Source organism: Osmerus mordax, chromosome 23 (genome assembly GCF_038355195.1).
Source record: "Osmerus mordax isolate fOsmMor3 chromosome 23, fOsmMor3.pri, whole genome shotgun sequence".
NCBI classification, from domain to species: Eukaryota; Metazoa; Chordata; class Actinopteri; order Osmeriformes; family Osmeridae; genus Osmerus; species Osmerus mordax.
This window is the reverse complement of record NC_090072.1, coordinates 1403672-1424796: the sequence shown is the minus strand read 5'-3', so window position 1 is coordinate 1424796 and position 21125 is coordinate 1403672. Positions and strand designations below refer to the sequence as shown.

Here is a 21125-nt window from a genome sequence, read left to right as displayed (position 1 = left end):
AGAGAACAGCCCAGGGGAGAACAGCCCAGGGGAGAGAACAGCCCAGGTGGAGAACAGCCCAGGGGAGAGAACAGCCCAGGGGGAGAACAGCCCAGGGGAGAACAGCCCAGGGGAGAGAACAGCCCAGGGGAGAGAACAGCCCAGGTGGAGAACAGCCCAGGGGGAGAACAGCCCAGGGGAGAACAGCCCAGGGGAGAGAACAGCCCAGGTGGAGAACAGCCCAGGGGGAGAACAGCCCAGGGGAGAACAGCCCAGGGGGAGAACAGCCCAGGGGGAGAACAGCCCAGGGGAGAGAACAGCCCAGGGGGAGAACAGCCCAGGGGGAGAACAGCCCAGGGGAGAAAACAGCCCAGGGGAGAGAACAGCCCAGGGGGAGAACAGCCCAGGGGAGAGAACAGCCCAGGGGAGAGAACAGCCCAGGGGGAGAACAGCCCAGGGGGAGAACAGCCCAGGGGAGAGAACAGCCCAGGGGAGAGAACAGCACAGGGGGAGAGAACAGCCCTGGGGAGAGACCCTTCATCTGTCCATTCTTCAGGTCTCACTGGTGTTGTCGCCTTCACATCCAGTGAACAGTTTGGGAAGAGCTTGTGTGTGTGTGTACATTTGTTGGGGAGTGAGATTGAGAGTGTGTATGTGTGTGCGTGAGAGAGAAATTGTGTGTTTAAGATTCTGGTGTGGCAGGTGTAGCACCAGTGTGTGTGTGTGCTTTTGTGGGTGCAGGTGTGTATTTCTTTTGTTTGGTGCAGGTGTGTGTGGTGTGTGCGTGTGGTGTGTATGTGGTGTGTGTGGTGTGTATGTGGTGTGTGTGGTGTGTATGTGATGGGGGGGTGCAGGTGTTCGTGACTGACAGAAACGCCCTGACGCCAATCAAACCAGGGATTGTGGAGCTCCACTCTCCCGTTTCCGTTTCCAAGACAACCTTCTTTGGAATCTTTTCCAACACTCCCACCCTCCTTTTCCCTCTCCCTCTTTTCCCCCTCTCTCTCTCTCTCTCTCTCTCTTTTTGTCTCTCTCCCTCTCTCTCTCTCTTTCTCTATGTCTCTCTTCCTCTCTCTCTATGACTCTCTGTCTCTCTCTCACTTTTTTATATTCAGAGTTTTGCCCAGTCTGTTTTTTTCCCTTTTTCTTCTTCTTCTTTACAAAAACAACCTCAACTTGAGACACACACACACAGTCTCTCTCTCTCTCTCTCTCTCTCTCTCTCTCTCTCTCTCTCTCTCTCTCTCTCTCTCTCTCTCTCTCTCTCTCTCTCTCTCTCTCTCTCTCTCTCTCTCTCTCTCACACACACACACACAGTCTCTCTCTCTCACACACACATACACACAGTCTCTCTCTCTCACACACACATACACACAGTCTTTCTCTCTCACGCACACATACACACAGTCTCTCTCTTTCACACACACATACACACTCTCACAAACACAGTTTCTCCTCTCTCTTACAACCCCATTATTCACACACACACATTCTCTCTCACACACACTCACAAAAACACAGTTTTCCTCTCTCTTACATCCCCATTACTCATGCACACAAACACACACACACAACACACAACCACCCACCCACTATGTTTAGGCCCACTTCTTTGTCAATGTAAAATCCTGTTTTCAAGTCCTTCAAAGTTGAAGTCCGTCAGCAGCAAGTTACAACAAGGTTTTCATTCCTAGCGCCTCACAAAGGAAAAGCACTTTCTCTATTGTCCCCAGTCTTTGCCCTGTTAATGGGACTGTAGCTCACCACCTGTGCCATTGTGCTGTGTGTTTACTATTAAAAGACCCTAATCGCTTAAATGTCGGTTTCGTTCACATCGGTACATATGTGCTTTACAAATGAAAGCCTTGGCAGGCTTGTGTTCGTGTGTGTTTGTATGTCCCACTCCTGTAGACTTAAGTCATCCAGACATCAAAACACTGATCTGGAAACTAGAAAATTTACTTTATTTCAGTGTTGATAACACAGAGTCTTCTAGACTACTTCTCTGATCCCAGTGGTTTAATGGCTGGATGATGATTTGGACTGGGTCCAGATATAGCTTTCCAACTGAATTTAATAGACAATTAAAGTCATTAAACACATGATGGTTCCTCTCTGTTTGAGTTCTTAATTCACTCATCAGTTTTTTTTTAAACATCCCATCATATCCTGGGGACTTATATTTTACTTATATTGTCCTATGAACAGAGGTCTAATTGTTAACAACAGAGAAGTAAAATGTTTTAAAGTTAAATGCTCTACATTTAAATTGTAGGCTATTGATTTCGCAGAAGCTTAAGTACATAAACAGAGGAATGAGACACTTGTATACCATTGAGTCCCTTCAGAGACGTAACGAGGGGCTTACACAGCTTTATGATATATACCAACTCCTCCGGTTTTTCGCCACTGTGATAGTTTCGGGGGTCATTACATATAATTACCTTCGCACCTCAGTTTCTCCGCCGCCTGTCTCTCGCCCCGGGCCTCGTGGAGACCCATCTGCGGGCGAATACAAGGTGCTAAAAGGGTAATACCTGCGCTGATGTTCGCTGTCGCCTTGCTTGAGCGATTCAGAGCGGAGGGACCCGTGACCCCCCCCCCCCCCCACACACACACACACACCCCCCCCCCCCATCTTCTGTCGACTACTGTTCGTCATTTGCATTGGTGACAAATTAGCTGAATCTTTCTCAATGACAATGCTCATCTCAACAGGAGGGTAACGGGGGGCGAACTGAATACAGATCGTGTGTTTGCGAGCAACATAACTCACACGTCACGACTAATATGTTAACTCCTTAAGAAGCTGAAAAGTTTTCGCACCTCGCGGTGTATTATGCATGAGAACGGTAGCAGGGCATTCAGGGGCAAATCAGCCCTTATATTGTCGAGAAATAAAGTAAATACGTTATTACCACGGAATTGCACAACGCAGATCGGTAGCTTATAAATATGTGTAAACAGCAAACAAACTGTGACTTTCTTATCACAGTGTGAAAGTACTTTTAGTAGTTTCTCCGTTTACAGTAAAACTGTGTAGGTGTAGAATCCAACGGTATAGGCTAATCTAAGAAATGTTGACTAAAGGCTAAACGTCTATAAAGTAATTAAGATTAAAACATTTAGGCCCTTCAATAAAAAAAAATGTTATTGGGCTGTTCTAATGACAGTTTTAAAGTATGCGTTGTTTTAATATATTTAAAGTAATAATTGCATCCTAAACATATTTCATACAGTCTTTAGTCGACTGACTGAACAATAATCCTTTCTAGTCTCTACGGAGTCGAGAGTCAGACAGATAGGCCCTAGCGTTAACAAGGCAGGGTGACAAGACAGGAAATTCACTACAAACTAATTTATGAATTACATTCAAATGTAATAAGCCTATATAAGCCTACCACCTTGAAACGTTTATTTTTTTGTGTGACACATGAACCTATGTCAAGCTAGTTACATTTATTTTCCATTTTGACTTAAGAAAGCTGTTATCTTCAGCAGTCGTAGTTCCCTCAGAATCTGAGAATCCTCTGAATGCGACCCATAGAAGTCATTCATGTCAATGTGAATTGAAGCTGCAAGGAAAGTCATTGACTCACGCGACTTATTTCAGTAGTAAAGGAGGCATATCTATGGGTGTGTTATGGATTTCATCATCAGTATTCAGCTGCCATGGAAACCACAGAAATCAGAATGGCGTGATAGAGAGGAGAGGAAATCTGAATGAACAGAAATTAAGTGGGATGAAATCAAGAAATAAGGCAGAAAGAAAAGAGATAGATTAGGGGGGCCGAGAACGAAGGAGAGAAAGAGTGAGGTGTGGAAAGGATGATGTGGCAAACGTCGAAGTTAAGAAAAAGCAGTTAAAGAAAGGGAAAGAGAGAGAGAGAGGAGAGAGAGCTGAAGAAAGAGAGAAGAAAAGAGAAGGGGGTCTGTGGGGAGGGGAGAATGTTAGGAGCAGTGAAAGAGGAGGGAGGGATGGAGGGATGAAGAGATGGAGAAAGGAGGCAGCTTCCCAGTTCTCAGCTCTCCCTGTCAGGAACATTGAATGGGGCCTCTATTCTGCCCTCTTCTCATGCAAATGCTGCCTTCAGTCTCCCAGCCATCCGTCACAGGCCAGAAAGGCCTTGGCAGGCCCTTTACGAGCCTCCCCCTCGCATAATCCCCTGGCCCACAATCGAGCACCCAGCAGGGGGGAGAGGGAGGTGATGGCGGGGGGCAACTGGCCCCGGACGCAGGGAAAGTGCATGATGGGCCACCTACACTGAACTGGAATAACATATACAGAAACATAACATGTTGTGAAGCTATGGCGATGAGGGGGTCTGGGGGGGGCAGAGCTGTTGTCTGGAAGGGGGGAGAGAGGGTGAGGGAGAGAGAGGTATGACGATGATGGAATGAAGGAAGGAGGTTGGGGGAGGGGGAATTATAGGTATGGGACAGATGGAGAGGGTGTGTGTGTGTGTATGTGAGTGTGCGTGTGTGTTCATGTGCATTAATGTGTGTAAATGCAAATCTCTGCTTAACGTGTGTGTGTTTAGGAATGTCTAATAAGAATACTTTCGGGACAAACATTATTAAAGGAGCTCACCAGATAAACTGACTGGTGTCCCGCTCAGCTGGGAAACGGCTAGCTTGTAAGTTATGTTCAACCAGACAAACAAGGAGAAAGCAGACATGTAGATTGTATTTGAAGAGTCTCTGAACAGGCCTGTATCAGTAGAAACACTGAAACCAAGACGAGCTCACCGGAAAGGATCGCTCTGATCAAATCAATGCAATAGCTTCTTGTGAGAACGTCTGTGAAAGTACCTTTCCTTTTTCGTGACAGAAGACGACCCCTGGTGGACGTTAAGGAAAATGCACCTATAACCGCCAGATACTTGACCACAGTCAGTAGACCAAGATAGTAACACAATCTCAGTATTTTGGGCTTGACAGCCTTCCTGTGTCAAACACGCCAGTGTGACAACGAGTGTTAATGACGCGTGAGGAAAACGTGTTTAAGCTAGGACTGAAAAATGACAGACCAAACAAGGAAAACTAGTTCTGATCATTTGTAAAACTCGTCAGTAAGAATGAAGAGAGCGCATTTTGAGATGCCGACTAGATTGCACAGGCTAGTTTAGCCCACTCAGCGTCACAGTGCAAAACTTGTTCTCCTCTGTTGGGTAACTCCACCAAACCACGGCCAAAAATAAGTCTTTTTTGATCCAGTAACTTGTGATCTTGTCAGTACTACATCAAACGGCTCATTTCGTCTGTATCTTGTTCATGACGTCGTGATTTCTGTTAAACGACGGTTATCTGGTTAATTGTCTAATGGCATCCGACGTTTAAACTATCCATGAGAATTATTCGTTTCTCATTGTCCCAATATACATATTTTCTCACACGGACAACAATCTGTGGACGTACAAACTTACCCCCAGTGGTGAAACTGACAAAAGGCGTCTCAATGGCAATACCCGGGTGCCGCACAACTGAAGTGAACGCAAATTCTTGTTGGTTTACAAGACTGACTGGATTAGCGCCTATCGCCCTCTAGTGGAGAAGTCTTTACTCCTTTGACAAGACCAACTAAATTATAGGGAGGCGTGAAAAATGGTCAATTAAGTGACCAAATAAATTTGAGTACCAGTTTCATATATTATATATATTTTTTCTTGTTAAAAAGGAGAAATACCTTTATTTAAGACCATTAAAATAAATACTATACAGAATCCAATGTAGAAAAGTTGATACACTGCTTCTGTCTCAAAGGTTAACAATTTCATCACATTTTTTAATAAGTCATTTAAAAAATAGCACTGACCATCAACTTCCCCACATCCCGCAAACCAACCCTCCCAATGACAGGCATTTTTTAAACAAGCAACAGAAAAAAACAAAGACATACTGTATAATCTCTATATACTCAAAATCTGTAGTTTTGGTCCTTTTGTGTTCAAGAACCCTCCAACAATTGTGTTTTTTTTTTGTGAGGTAGGTTACAAATGTTACACCACCCTTTTCAAAATCAAATATGTTCTGGAAAAAAAACCTTGAAATAAAATAAAAATATAAAGACCTAGTCATTGCAAAAGTCAACACTGTGACAAGATTTGAACAGGCTTATCAAGACGTGTTGCACCTTGAATATTCGTCTGTACCACTCCCCTAAAAAAAAAAGAAAAGAAATTGTTCTCGCAACTAAAAATGCTACGTCACAAATTTTGACTATACAAGAAAGCGGTATGAACACACACATAGCGGACACCTGGGACAGAACACGGTCATAACTCATTCATGATCGATTTTCTATACAATTCTTTTTTTATTTTATTGAAGTTGCCTGAATCCCCATTACCCCCTCCTTAGAGACGGATCAATTTGTATTGGATACATAGTTTTGCATTTTTTTTTTCTCATTTTCTTTTTTCCTTTCTTAGTCTCAGTCTTATTTTAAGTACTATTCTGGCAAACTTTCAGAAGCACAAAAAGGTCCACGGTTAATGTTCTTAAATGCATGACTACAAACAGACCAATCATTACAGTCCGTCTGAAAAAAACAAACAGAATAAAAATTCTCCAATTCAAGGAGACGCTTTTTTTTGCAACAATTGAGCAAAGAAACAACCAAGTTTGTCGTTTCATGACAACGTTTTGCCAATATCAGTTTGTAACCTCTGGGAAAGGTTGGTTGAAGATAGGGGGGAGACTTAGTGGGCCTAGAGGTGAGGGAAGGCAGACAGGCTGGTACATCGACTAACTACGTAGAAGAAATCTTAAAACCATGCCTGCGTAGGATCGCAAATTATTAATTTTGAGAAAGAAAATGGGGAGGGTAAAATGAAGCCGGTGTTTGGCTGGGAACTCCAAGGGAGCGGGTTAGTCTACATGAGGTCAGCAACGTTCATGGGCATCTCCTCCACCGAGGTGTTGTAGAAGGTCTCGATGTCGCGCAGAGTACGCTTGTCCTCCTCAGTCACCATGTTGATGGCCACACCCTTCCTACCGAAACGACCGCCTCGACCAATCCTGAAGGGGGGGGACACGGAAGGGGGAGGAGTTAGCATCGATCAGGTGGGTGTTCATGTGCAAGTATTGAGACTAAAAGCCTCTTTAGCTGGTACATCAGTGGCATGACATTTATACAGCTAGACTTCAGGCAACCTGTCGTATAAAAGGTCTTGAGGAAATCTTCTAAAACGCCTAATCATGCGGTCACATTTTCTAGTTTCCAGATCGGAGTGTTTTGATGTCTGTATGGCTCAAGTCTACAGCATGTGCCCATTGCATGAACCAGCCTTTATCCTCACTGAACAGAGATGACTGGGATGAACATGGACTGTTTCTCTCTTCCCCTGTCAGATATAAGAATCAACGCCATTAGAGGACACTGCCTCGCCCAGTGACAGGGGGGTGGAGATGGAGTTTACACACACACTTAAAAATACATTAGTCACAGAGACAAAAGTGCATGCTGGGAGACGTAATCTTACCTGTGGATGTAGTTCTCCCTGTTGGTGGGCAGGTCGTAGTTGATGACCAGGGACACTTGCTGGACATCAATACCTCTGGCCTGGAGGAGAGAGGGGTTCAAGTTCACTCACAGCACACCATCACTTCCTGGTTGCCTCACTGCCATCATGGACCTGACGTGATCCAAGCGCCCCCAACCCACTGGGACAGCCTTGCGTAACTGGTTACATGACCATGCGTAAAGTTCACATGTGCAACAACTAGCCGGTCAAGGTCCAGCTCTGATGCAACCCCAGAAACGGCCCGAGGAGAACGAGGCGTATTAAACAGTCTGAAGAGGGTTTGTCGTTTATAATTCTGATGTGTAATCTGCTATTAAGTAGTGAGGAGGGACTGGGAGCCCGTTCACTGTGGAGAGCAGATGGATTCTCTGCCAAAGAACATCAGTCCTCCAACAGCACTGCAGGGCTGGGAGGAGAGGGAACTCTGGCCCCTCAGACAGAGGGGTGGGGGGGGTACCTACCAGCAGGTCAGTGGTGATGAGAACCCTGCTGGATCCTGAGCGGAACTCTCTCATGATCAGATCCCTCTCCTTCTGGTCCATGTCTCCATGCTGGAACACAGAATCAGAACATTAAGAACCGGAACTGGTTGAGATGTGGTTACTTTTGCGACGTGGCTTGTCAGATGTGGTTCCTCGACAAACAGGAATCATTTAGAACTCTGCAATTGTACTTTCCACATGCACCGTTTGTAAAGTATCCAACCCTAATTAAATGTATACAAATTGGGCTTCAGTATTATGACACTTTCCACTTCCTGGGTAAGATAAGGTGATTACTACAAGCCAGTAACATGACCTTAGACTAAACAACCACAAACAAATTAAGGTAAAAGGTTAACTGGGTGTGGGTTACATGTCTCGATCATGACTCATGGTGAGTAAGCTGGTTTCCTGGTGAGCAAGACAGTTTCCTGGCCAAAGGGCTGCTGTTCCAGCAGTGATCGGAAACACGAGAATGGAATGAGTCAGGCCTAGACCACACCCCCACTACACGGACCAATCCAACAAGCAAGAGTTTCAGCCCTTCATGTTAGAAGAGCCCTCTCTGTACCACTCCAGTCTGAAAGCTTTGCCCACTACAGCTAATCACACGCTCTGAGTAATGTGCTGTTAATGTACCCATTGCATGAACCAGCCTTTATCCTCACTGAACAGAGATGACTGGGATGAACATGGACTGCTTCTCTCTTCCCCTGTCAGATATAAGAATCAGTGCCATTAGAGGACACCGCCTCGCCCAGTGACAGGGGGGAAATCAGTTACCATCTACCAAATTTTAGATATTTGCATTACAAAAATGATGAAATGCCAAGACCATCAATAACTTAAACCAGAATATCAAGAAACTACAGTTGGTTCAAACTGACTCTTGGCACAAGCTTCAACTGTCATTTAGTGTGAGGGTTCTGACCCCCCAGGCCTCAGGGGGAGGGGCATTTAGTGTGAGGGTTCTGACCCCCCAGGCCTCAGGGGGAGGGGCATTTAGTGTGAGGGTTCTGAACCCCCAGGCCTCAGGGGGAGGGGCATTTAGTGTGAGGGTTCTGAACCCCCAGGCCTCAGGGGGAGGGGCATTTAGTGTGAGGGTTCTGAACCCCCAGGCCTCAGGGGGAGGGGTATTTAGTGTGAGGGTTCTGAACCCCCAGGCCTCAGGGGGAGGGGCATTTAGTGTGAGGGTTCTGACCCCCCAGGCCTCAGGGGGAGGGGCCTCACCAGGGCAGAGACGGTGAAGTCACGGGCGTGCATCTTCTCTGTGAGCCAGTCCACCTTCCTCCTGGTGTTGATGAAGATGACAGCCTGGGTGATGGTCAGGGTCTCGTACAGGTCGCACAGCGTGTCCAGCTTCCACTCCTGCAGGACGGGAAGAGAGTGGTCAGACTAGCGTTACCTTCCGCTAAAAATGAAGTTTAAGGCAAGGAGAAGGTAGATGAAAGAGATGTGCGCTGGTAAATATCTTGACATCAAAACAGGGTTTTTTGGCCAATGAAGCAAAACTTCTGCCCAAACACACATCAACCATGCACTCGACGATTGACACAGAACGGCTACCATGCCAACGGATGTGACCATCATCTGTTTTCAGTCTCATGAGGTCAGATCACATTCCAGAGGCCTGCAGCTTCGGAACGCCGACCAGCAGAACGCCGGCCGGCGCCCGGCAACCGCAGGGGACTCTGGGATCAGTTGACACGCATGGGTGATCATCACTAAACAGACCCCCCCCCCCCCCCCCACAGTCCTGGAGGTGTGCGCGCGTGTGTGTACTGTGTGTGTGTGTACTGTGTGTGAGACAGCAGCAGTGTTCACCTCCTTCTCCACGTTGACGTAGAACTGACGGATTCCCTCCAGAGTGAGCTCCTCCTTCTTCACCAGGATGCGGATGGGCTCACGCATGAACTTCTTGGTGACCTCCAGCACGTCTGACGGCATAGTGGCCGACAGCAGCACCACCTGGTGGAGGGAGGGGGTCACAGGTTAAAGGACGTACAGAACAGGGGTGTGGCAAGTACAAGTGACATGTTAGTTAAGCTACTGTAGTGGGTGACGAAGACCAATGGTGACACATGATGCACTGCATACTTCAGAAGTATGTTACAAAGACCTATTAAGGTTGTGTTGTGTGCGTCAACAATTGTAATCTTGTATCTTATTCCATACATGAATCAGAGGGGATGGTAAAAGATGTGTAATCTGCTATTAAGTAGTGAGGAGGGACTGGGAGCCCGTTCACTGTGGAGAGCAGATGGATTCTCTGCCAAAGAACATCAGTCCTCCAACAGCACTGCAGGGCTGGGAGGAGAGGGAACTTTGGCCCCGTTTACAAGCGGTTCTGTGCCGGCAGCCATTTGGGGTCTTTACCTGTGTGTTGGGGCCCAGCTTCTGGAAGATCTCGTAGATCTGGTCCTTGAACCCTCGGCTCAACATCTCATCAGCCTCATCCAGGACAAACATCTTGATGTGCCTGGCAGCTAGAAAACAGGAGGAACACAGTTAGCCACTGAAAATTCAGCCCAAACAAGATGGCTTCTCCAGAGTAAAGCTGGTCACCTTAAATGTTAAAGCTATTCAAAGCTCCTTATATACACTGGAGTTCCTGTATTGTCAGTACGTTTTGCTGTATTCAGCCAGATTGGAATCTGATCATGGGTTCCGGGTCCCTGGTGTTCCGGAACACACCGGCCAACAGAACGCTGACCGGGAGCCCGGAACACTCAGGGGGTTCCAGAGTCAGTTGACACGCATGAATATCATCATTATACAGCTCCGACCAATGACAGATGTAATTTTGGAAGTAAAAATGATAAATGCCCTTGCATGTGGAACTTACAGAGGAACTTGCGGTTGAGCATGTCGAACACCCTGCCGGGGGTCCCCACCACTATGTGGGGGGCCTCCGCCTGGAGCTTGGTCTGCTCGCTGCGGACGTTGGTGCCTCCGATGCAGGCGTGACACGACGCGCCCATGTAGTCCCCCAGGGCCAAGATCACCTTCTGGATCTGAGGACAGCCAGGAGGAACCGGGGTCAGGACACTTAGCACAGGGGCCTACGACACCGTTCCTGGAGAATTACCTGCCTGTTGGATCTCACACAAACTAATCTGGCACACCTGAGTAATAATTTGCTGGTTGGGCAGGTAACTGGGCAGGTAACTGGGTGTAGAATCAGGTCAAGTGTCAGCCACCATGATGTGTAAATGGTGCATGTAGTTAGGGGCAGCTGGTCGTGAAGGATTAGAAGTGCGCAGTCTGATCCGTTAACTGTCTGAGACATGGAACGGGACCCAATTACATGACATCCAAGCGGGATCCATGTCTGCACAGAGCAGACTGGATCTTAGAGAACGCCAACATCTTTGCTGAGCAACACTTTACCGAACAAGAGCTAAACTCTGTTCCAAGTCACAAACAGTGGTTTTGTGCCCATTGCATGAACCAGCCTTTATCCTCACTGAACAGAGATGACTGGGATGAACATGGACTGTTTCTCTCTTCCCCTGTCAGATATAAGAATCAGTGCCATTAGAGGACACCGCCTTGCCCAGTGACAGGGGGGGGTGGAGATGGTGGAGTTTATACACAAGCACTTAAAAATGCATTAGTCACAGGGACAACCACCACAAACAGTCTGTCCCTATGGCTGTGAAACACGTCACATGACTTGTCACATGACGTGTCACATGACATAGAAGACTGTCACATGAAGCCTCCAACCCAGCATTCCTCCACCTTTATGACATCCACCCTTCCACACATGCTGCCATTATCCTCCAGTAAAAATATGGGTCGATCTGACTGCACTGATCAATTTTAAACATTACACAAAAGCCTTTGTTGTACAAGACGCGTAATCAGGGGTAGGAGCTGGGACTAGGATTAGTACACATGCCATGAGGGTTTTCTGTAATTGTCAGTATTTCTATAAATGGTAATTGATATTACCATTGTTAAGAGGCGTCCTGGGTATGTTAGACGAGTACCTGCTGGGCCAGTTCTCTGGTGGGGGCCAGGACCAGGGCCTGGGTTCCCTTCAGCTCAATGTCAATCTGCTGCAGGATGGAGATGGCGAAGGTGGCAGTCTTCCCTGTGCCAGACTGGGCCTGAGCAATCACATCGAAACCTGCGGAGGAGAGGGGGAGACGGGATGACAGAGATTACTGAGTGAAACCACACCAACAAGTCAGGTGTCAGAGCGGTTAGAGAATCGGGCTATGAATCAGAAGGTCGCTGGTTCGATTCCAGCCCGTGTCAAATGACGTTTTGTCCTTGGGCAAGGCACTTCACCCTACTTGCCTTGGGGGAATGTCCCTGTCTTTACTGTAGGTCGCTCTGGATAAGAGCATCTGCTAAATGACTAGATGTAATGCAACAAAAAAAGGCGACCTCTCTGTGGCATTGTGGGTAGCATGTTGGCTGCCGCCATGCTACCGATCTTAACCTCACAACTTCCCACTTTCAGTATTACACACACCACTCTCTACCAGCAGAACACCACAATCTGAACCCAACACTAGGCTAAGTTCCTTTTAGTGATGTGCCCATTGCATGAACCAGCCTTTATCCTCACTGAACAGAGATGACTGGGATGAACATGGACTGCGTCTCTCTTCCCCTGTCAGATATAAGAATCAGTGCCATTAGAGGACACCGCCTCGCCCAGTGACAGGGGGGTGGAGATGGGAGGAGCTCACTTTACTACCTTAAGAGTCAAACACCCTGAACCCAAGGTGCGTTGTCGTTACTCACCCTTGATACAAGGGAGGATGGCCCTCTGTTGAATGGCAGAGGGCTTCTCAAAACCATAGGCATAGATTCCCCTGAGGAGGGTTTCATGCAAGCTCATCTCATCAAAACTGTCCACGATCTGGGTCCAGTTACTCTGTAGGGGGGGGGGGGAAGAGAAAATGCCACATTAGAAAATGTCTGCCAATACAATCTGAACAGTTTAGCATTAGCGTTTTAGCACAAGTGCACATAGCCACTTTCCGCATCCAAATAAGCAAGTTAAAACGGCAACAAGACGCCCCTGAAGTCATTAGCGCACTCACCTCGATGATACCATCCGGCTCCATACCCTCGGGGCCATTGTCTCTGGGACTGCAGAAAGAACAGAGATTAGCTAGTGAACTCCATAGCAGTGCTATAACATGGCATCATTAACTTGGTATAAGTTGCAACTCAACATTCCCATATGTCCTATATTTTTATTAGGATAAAATATGTTTTTATATAAAAAAATTATCACAAGATGACTGCGTAATTGGCAATGCATGGCGCCATCAGCATGTCTAACGTGGGTGGGTGACATTTTCCGGTTTAACGAATGCCACTAGGTTCTCGGCCGCCATTTCTATTTCCGACATTCAAGATGGTCGTTTCCCACGGCTCGAAAGCCGGTGGATAGCTCGATGGCTGATGGCGTGCTCACGTGAAATGCGCAAAATCAAACACATTTTCGACACTACATTACAGATTAAGCCTAATATTACACAAATTAACCCCCAATAATCTATGATGCTCGTCTATTCAAAAGAAACGCATGCGGTTACTCGCTAGCCACTGTTAGCTAGCAAAGCGGGCCATGGCAAGGGCCTGACGTCCATGTCGAACAATTTCTAGAACAGATTCGTCAGCGAAAAGCATTATGACAAAACGAAACAGTGGTAGATGGGGGGAGGTTAACCAGTTGAATGATTTTACACCCCCCTTCTAGAGATTTCACGGGTTGGACAAGTTAGGCTGTTCCGCGTAAATTTTGCGGCCTGCCATTGTCTGATCCGTGACTACGAGTAGAGTAGACCATGTGCGTGTCACATTTTCCCCACCCCTACCATCGAGGAAGGCATACAGTAGAGCCATTATACATATACTAATGGGCCTTGACGATAACATTTTACACGGTTAACTGATGGTACCGTTAAAATGTAAAAAAAATATTTTAGATCAAACTAGGGAAGGCCTTGGACTACCACGAAATCAACTTCGCCACTCACGTGCGTACAAGACGCCGGCTCACGCTGGACTAAGCCCCTTCGAGTCGTTAGAAAAGTCTACATGCCGTTTAAAAACAATGTACAGTCTAATACCCATTTACGTGACTTAAACTGACGCATTTCTGAATATCGTAAGTCTAAAAGTTTGTGTTCTATCCTAAAAAGCCGGGTATGCCAATGTTAGCCAAAAAGCTAGCCAATACTGAAAATGTTCAAAGTATTTCAAACAAACGCATATATTTAAAAAACAAACATGTGACGACAATGTTATACCACCACTTCAATGAGGATTGATAAACATGACAAAAAATGGTTTTCAACCATGACGGTTTCTTACCTATCTTCATATTCAGCCGACATTATTACAAAGGAAGAGAATGTGGCAGAAATGTGTTATATACGCCAACGTGACGTTCCAACTAGCGTTGTCATTGCAGGAGCACACAATCAATCAACTGTGAGCCCACCCATTGGGACACACCATTGGCTCACTTGTATGTCACTTATTAAGTGGGCGGTGACAGTCAATCCATCATCGTGAACATCAGTAGGCGGGACATAATTCAGTCTTCCAATTCCATACAGCCATTGGCTGACGCTCTCTGGAAGTGAAATTTCATTGGTCTTTTTATTCTTGTCAATGAAACGTACTACATCGCTCTCAAGTCTCCTTTTCCGGTCTTCTCGTGCAGTCGGACGGCGTTTTAACAAAACATTATACTGTTTTAGGACCAGCCAGAAGTTCATGACGTACCATCGTGTCGCTTTGACTAGTCACGAGAACATTGAACTTTATAAGTTGGGCAGTGAGTGACAGTTTAATCACTTATCAGAATAAACTTATCTATATCTTTTCATGCGTGCATTTCATGTCTGACCGTTGTAAAAAGAAACCTCTATCATGAGAGTTCCATCTCTACACAAAAGACCCTCCATCACAAAGTGAGCGTTGTTCAATTGCCACTGTTGGTACAGTCCATGTTGGACAGTTGGCCTTTTTCATGAATGGGAAAATCTCACCACAAGCTAGGGTAATCTTGTTTCTGTCCACATTATATTGAGAAAATAAACATTAAACTTTCCACCTCATCCTTGCCATGTAACTCGTTTATTCTTTGCAACCATAATGCGTTTTAGAAGATATAAAACAGTCAGTATGTTCCGTCAACGCCCGTTTGAGAAAAATAATAAAACAAAAGAATACAACGGAAAAAAACACATACCTATAAACAAGATCGCTTTTGTTACAAAAAAAGTATAATAATAAACTAGTTTGGAACAACACTGAAAATGTATTTCTGAGGCTGACATGGTCCGACATGGTGACTCTGAACTTGGTAAGGATTATCATTTATTTTTACTCAAAAATATGAAACAATAAAGTGTGTCCCTCCATAAACACCTGTTATATTTTTTTTTCCAACGATAAGCATAGCAACACGTTTACTGACAAAGAGGAAAAACGAGAAAAATGAAGTGAAGCTCTTCAGTTTGGGTTGGGTTAGGGATGATAGTCAGTTGCGAGACACAGAGAGAAAAAGAGAGAGAGAGAGAAAGAGAAGGAACAATAGAGAGTGGTAGAGAGAGACAAGACGAGAGAAACCCTTCCCTCCCAAGTTCAAATACACATTTTTTTTCAATGCACGTGTCACCGTAGCAACTATCAGAGTAAAAGAGTTCGAGTTGGCCTCTGTCAACCACAAGGAAATAACCATAAACATGTAAATAAAAACAGGGAAAGAGAGAGAGAAAAAGAGTTAAAAAGGGCAAAAAACAAAAACGGGGAAAAAGGGGAGAGAGGGCCCCCCCCCTCCTTTTCTACCCTCCCTCCCCCCCCTCTCTCCCTCCCCCCCCTCTCTCCCTCCCCCCCCTCTCTCCCTCCACGTGTTCCATCCCTGGAAGTCTTCAGAGGAGAAAAAGTTGTTTCTAAAAAACGTTCCTCTTTTTCTTTTTCTCTTAGGTCGCTTGCGCGTCCATCTTACTCTCCCTCCTTCCCCTGTCTTCTCGCCCGCTCCTTCCCCCGTCCTCTCGCCCGCCCGGAAGGGGGGGTGGGGGTCGGGGGGGTCACGGCCAGGGGTCACGGCCAGGGGTCACAGAGAGAGCTTGCAGTTACACAGTTCCTTGTACATTTGCCTCCTGAGTTTAGGCATGTCCTGCTGGCCAAAGCTAAATGGCTGCCCCAGGGCCAAGGTCTTGCAGTACTGGATCATGTGAGACAGTTGAGAGACACGAAGAGAAAGAAAGTAAGAGAGGTGAGGAGGAGAGAGGACACAAGATGGATGTTAACCATATCAGGTAAAATAGGACGACACGGAAAATGTGCCCCTTCAGAATGACTTAATAGAAGCAGTGTGTGTGTGTGTGTGTGTGTGTGTGTGTGTGTGTGTGTGTGTGTGGGTGCGTGAGACACACCTGTAGGACGAACGCTCCACAGTCACTGTCGTTGTTCTGACGGCCCACATTCTGAAAACACACAGCGAGACGTCAGACACGAAACACACACACGCGCACACACACAATGAGTGGGAGTGTTGTCGAGGCCCACAGACTCACCATTTTGAAATAGCCTTTCCACCCTGTGAGGAAACCTCGCTGGTCCTTCTTAACGGCCTCGGCTTGGAGGTACTTTGAGATGTGCTGAGAGGAAGAACGTCATAGCTGGTTTTAAACACAGACACGTCTACCTGGCATTCGTACAACACAGCAATCCGGTCTTCTCAGAGAGAAAGCACCAGGCTCGCTTCAGAGAGACCCAGGCTCGCTTCAGAGAGACCCAGGCTCGCTTCAGAGAGACCCAGGCTCGCTTCAGAGAGACCCAGGCTCGCTTCAGAGAGACCCAGCCCCGGTGGGTCGTCCTCACCTTCGGACAGCGGCGGTTTAGCGTCCTTTGAGAGTCGAAGTAGGTGATGGCCCTCTTGGGAATGTCCACGCTCACCAGAGACCAGTGGACCTCCAGGTGGATGGGGATCAGCAGCAGATCCTTCTGGAAGATGTCCACCTGGAAGAGATGGAGGCAGAGAGCGATGGAGGCAGAGAGCGATGGAGGCAGAAAGAGATGGAGGCAGAGAGAGATGGAGGCAGAGAGAGATGGAGGCAGAGAGATGGAGGCAGAGAAAGATGGAAAGGAAGAGTTGGAGCGAGACAGACAGAGGGAGGAAAATAATATATATATGTGTGTGTGTGTGTGTGTGTACAGCAATGTAGCTAGCTAGGAATCATGGCGGCTTGTGTACATTTTTCGTCCATCTTTTGACGCCATCGTAGCCTTTCGTCCTCAGCTTGTCGTAGAAGAAGCTGTTAAAGAAATGGACCTGGGAAGGAGGAAAAAGACAGTTGGTCTCGTATTCTGAGGTTGATACACTGGTTAGGATAAATGATTGACAGTCTGGGACGCAACTGCACGGAGGTGGGTATAGCTAAGCGGTTAGAGCATCTGGCAGGTCTGTCAGCAGGTTCAACCCCACCCTGTATGTTGCTTTGTATAAAAGCGTCTGCTAAATGAATACTGTTCAACTGTAAAAGTAAAAAAATATATACAGTATATTCATTTATAAATATACTGTATTGATAAATATTACCTTCTCGGGTACATAATCCATTACTAGGTCCCCGTACATGTTCATGACCTGTGGGTAAACACCAGACATTGGGTCAACACAGCTCTAACAGGATGCATGATCGTGAAAACTGAGTCACCTCCAAGACCAGTAAGCATCGTCAAAAAAGCCATCTGGTCCAGGGATATTTTTTCATTTTGAAATTACTCAAGATGGAATTTAATCTCTTTTTGAAAAGGCACTGCACAAACACGTGAGTTGTGAGTAATGAATCTGTCCTCCGCCTCACCTGGTCATTGAGCCAGTTCTGTCCGTAGAGAGTGCTCAGGTCATCCATGGTCAGGACGTGACGCTTGTAGTTCACACGGAACCCTCTGACCATGGCCGTGCCCGACGACCTCTGGTAGGACTGAATAAGGTGCTGCACCACTGTTTTCCTGTGGAGGGAGAGTGAGAGAGAAAAGGGGAGAGAGAAAAGGAGAGAGAGACATAGGAGAGAGAGCGCGAGAGACACAGAGTAGCTTGTCAAAGGCCACATTAAACATCTTGTTCATCTTTTATTATCAGGGAAAGTCTTCAGAGGCAGAATCTTTTCAAGGCGTGTGTGTGTGTGTGTGGGACCTGTGAGGCTGGGAGAAGCTCTCGTTGAAGACATCCTGCAGCTTCTCCACAATGTCATCTACGTGGACGGGGATCAGACTTCCATACTGCTGGAGAGACTCATCCAGGATCCCTGGGGGATGACATCATTACACAACCAGTCTGACATCACAGAACCAGTCTGACATCATTACACAACCAGTCTGACATCATCACACTACCAGTCTGACATCATCACAGAACCAGTCTGACATCATTACACAACCAGTCTGACATCATTACACAACCAGTCTGACATCATCACACTACCAGTCTGACATCATCACAGAACCAGTCTGACATCATTACACAACCAGTCTGACATCATTACACAACCAGTCTCACATCATCACACAAACAGTCTCACATCATCACAGAACCAGTCTGACATCATCACAGAACCAGTCTGACATAATTACAGAACCAGTCTAACATCATTACAGAACCAGTCTGACATCGTCACAACTTCCTGACTACCTGTGACGCAGCTCATGTGTTCCTCCGTGAGGGCGACCTCGGCTGGCTTGTCCCTGCCGGCCGGGTGCAAGGCCTCCGCCTCCCTCCTCGCCCCTCGCTCCGCCCCACTCTCCTGGCTGCTCTGGTAGTCCGAGTAGCCATTCAACCGCTCATCTGGGACCAGGGAGGGAGGGTGGAGTGGTAGAGAGAGATGGGGTGAAGAGAGAGGGATAGAGAGAAAGATGTAGATAAAGACAGAGAGAGAGGGATAGAAAAGAGACAGAAAGAGAGACAATAATAAAAGGGGTTAAATAGCGAGCGAGGGAGAGAGAGAAAGAGTCAGATTGCTGTGAAGAATTAGAGACGACAACACAGGGAGGAATTCATCAGAGGAGACTCTCTAGCCCCCTCCTCCCTCCCTCCCTCCCTCTCTTCCCTCCCTCCCCCTCTCGCTCCCCCTCTCGCTCCCCCTCTCCCTCACCTCGTTCCGAGCAGCTGATCCTCTCTTCGTCCGACAGCGGAGACCTGGCTCTCCTCTGCCCCCCGCTCCTCCTCTGCCGGTTGGCGTACACGCCGTACCGACGCCAGCGCCTCGCCCTGCGGTGCCCCAGGGTCCCCACCCACTGAGCCCTCTGGCGCCAGGTCTTCCAGTGGTGTGTCAGCCGGGTCCCCAGGCCCCCGTGGGCCCTGAGCTTCAGCCAGCGCCTCAGCCTGAGCTGCCTGAACCCGTTGACCCTGGAACGAGGGAGGAACCTAGGCGAGTCCCCTGCTTCGTGCTCGGCCTGGTGGTCGTATGTCTCCTGGTTTGGGGGCGGGCCTCCTCGCAGCTGCTGGTGGTGATGATGATGATGATGGTGAAGGTGGTGTTGCGGATGGTCAGGTATCGACGAAGGTAGCCTGTGTGGGACCTCATATTCTAACTCTGCCTCCTCCTCTTCATCGTCCTCCTCATCCCATCCTTCACCTTCGAAATCAACCTCTTCCTCCTCATCCTCCGCTTCTTCCATGTCTCCTTCGTTCTCCTCCTCCTCCTCCTCCTCTCCGTCCTCGTCAATCCCCTCCTGCTCCATGAACTCCCCCCCCCACACCCTCTCCTTCTGCCCCAGTTTCAGGTGCATGGGGCTGGGGACGTGGTGCGTGGAGGCTGGGTCCATGAGGTGTTCCCCAGGGAGACCCCCACCCCCGCTATCCTCCTGGCCCACGGTCAAACCGAGTTCGCCCTGCCAGCGGTTTTGTGCAAGGCTGCCTCCGCTGTCTCTCATGGTCCACGGGCACCCCACGACCTGCGCCAGCTCGTCGCCTAGGAAACGGGGCACAGCATGAGACGAGGGAGAACGGAATAGTCGGTTCTCAATTTCAATATCGGGACGCGGAAAGACGTGTTAGCTTCATTTGGGAATCCCGTCATAGGTTGTTGTGTGTCCATTTATCTCCGAATATAGCTAACTGTTCAGAAACAACTGCAACTGACTACAGTCTGTTACTGGTAGCTAGCATCCTCGTTCGTTGCCAACGACGTGCAACTGCAGCGACCGTTTGCAAGCTAGCATTAGCCTGCTAGCTTTATTGCTTGTTTACTGACCCGTCTCTTGACGATGCAAAAGCTAACGCTTATTAGAAACAGCCACTAAAGGTGCACCAAACGGCTGGAAACGATTGGTCGCTGTTCAGCTAGCTAGCGCGTTCCTATATGTGCCATTTCGGCATGTGCATTTAGCCACCTCGGTTTAGAGGGCACAGACTATTTCCTGAATATACAACCAGAGGGGAAAGCAACAATTACACCAAATGAACGTTATTAAGAAGCATCCCCTTCAAGTAACATGAAGTTCATTCAACAGTTAGTAATTTGCTTATATTCGCTAATGACAGTTAAACTCGGACCTTTATGTTTCATTCGCATGTGTTTCAAACCATCCATTACCCCAGTGCCAACTCCAGGAAATATACTGAACCCGCTAATGTTAGCTGGCTAGCAAGCTTGGTTCGTCAAGTTGTACGTGCTATTTAGTCGCTAACCCTCAACCATGAACATACAAATAATTTTGCAACCTTATTTCACCTACAATGCTCACAGACGAAGCAAATGCATTCAAACATGTGAGTAATTAACAAGTATTGCAAGTAGCATTTGTTGTTCTAGACGCTAGTCGCTACGCTACTGTAAAGCTAACCTATCAAAATACACCCGGTCGTTGGCCTATCGAATTAGTGACACGGGGTAACACGATGCCATACTCACCGTTAAACTGCAGTTTTGTGGGAATGTGTTTCCAATTAAAAACCAAATATTTGCACTTCGATTATATTAATTATATATGGGGATAGGACCAAAACAGATGCTACTTTCTGTGAAACCTCATTCAATGAAGGCAGGTGTAGCGAAGCAGATGTCAGCCGCTAACTTTGATCTCTTTCCGGTCGTCCGGTTGGAAGGAAATCATTTTTTTTGTGGCAGAATGCATGAGTACTAAAGCA

At 47.3% G+C, this 21125-nt stretch overlaps 2 protein-coding genes and 2 non-coding genes across 4 annotated transcripts; all 4 read right to left on the bottom strand.

Annotated features, from left to right (window-relative positions):
- Nucleotides 1-6271: 6271 nt before the first annotated feature.
- Nucleotides 6272-14355, bottom strand: eif4a1a (eukaryotic translation initiation factor 4A1A). The gene is made up of 11 exons (XM_067261304.1): nucleotides 14333-14355; nucleotides 13051-13099; nucleotides 12749-12881; nucleotides 11983-12122; nucleotides 10833-11001; nucleotides 10364-10473; nucleotides 9812-9955; nucleotides 9218-9355; nucleotides 7967-8056; nucleotides 7464-7543; nucleotides 6272-6999 (listed from the first exon to the last, which is right to left on the bottom strand). The coding sequence occupies exons 1-11, from the start codon at nucleotides 14353-14355 to the stop codon at nucleotides 6855-6857; spliced, it is 1221 nt and encodes a 406-aa protein (XP_067117405.1). The 3' UTR covers nucleotides 6272-6854.
- Nucleotides 9580-9717, bottom strand: LOC136932440 (small nucleolar RNA SNORD10). Its single transcript, XR_010874729.1, has one exon. It is a non-coding gene; the product is annotated as a small nucleolar RNA SNORD10 (small nucleolar RNA).
- Nucleotides 10622-10764, bottom strand: LOC136932442 (small nucleolar RNA SNORD10). The gene has a single exon (XR_010874730.1). It is a non-coding gene; the product is annotated as a small nucleolar RNA SNORD10 (small nucleolar RNA).
- Nucleotides 14356-15875: 1520 nt separating the features above from the next.
- On the bottom strand, nucleotides 15876-21080 carry senp3b (SUMO specific peptidase 3b). Its single transcript, XM_067261568.1, has 11 exons — nucleotides 20890-21080; nucleotides 19129-19947; nucleotides 18669-18821; nucleotides 18174-18285; nucleotides 17842-17989; nucleotides 17574-17621; nucleotides 17229-17306; nucleotides 16856-16993; nucleotides 16549-16632; nucleotides 16408-16458; nucleotides 15876-16196 (listed from the first exon to the last, which is right to left on the bottom strand). The coding sequence occupies exons 2-11, from the start codon at nucleotides 19907-19909 to the stop codon at nucleotides 16086-16088; spliced, it is 1704 nt and encodes a 567-aa protein (XP_067117669.1). The 5' UTR covers nucleotides 19910-19947; nucleotides 20890-21080; the 3' UTR covers nucleotides 15876-16085.
- Nucleotides 21081-21125: the final 45 nt, after the last annotated feature.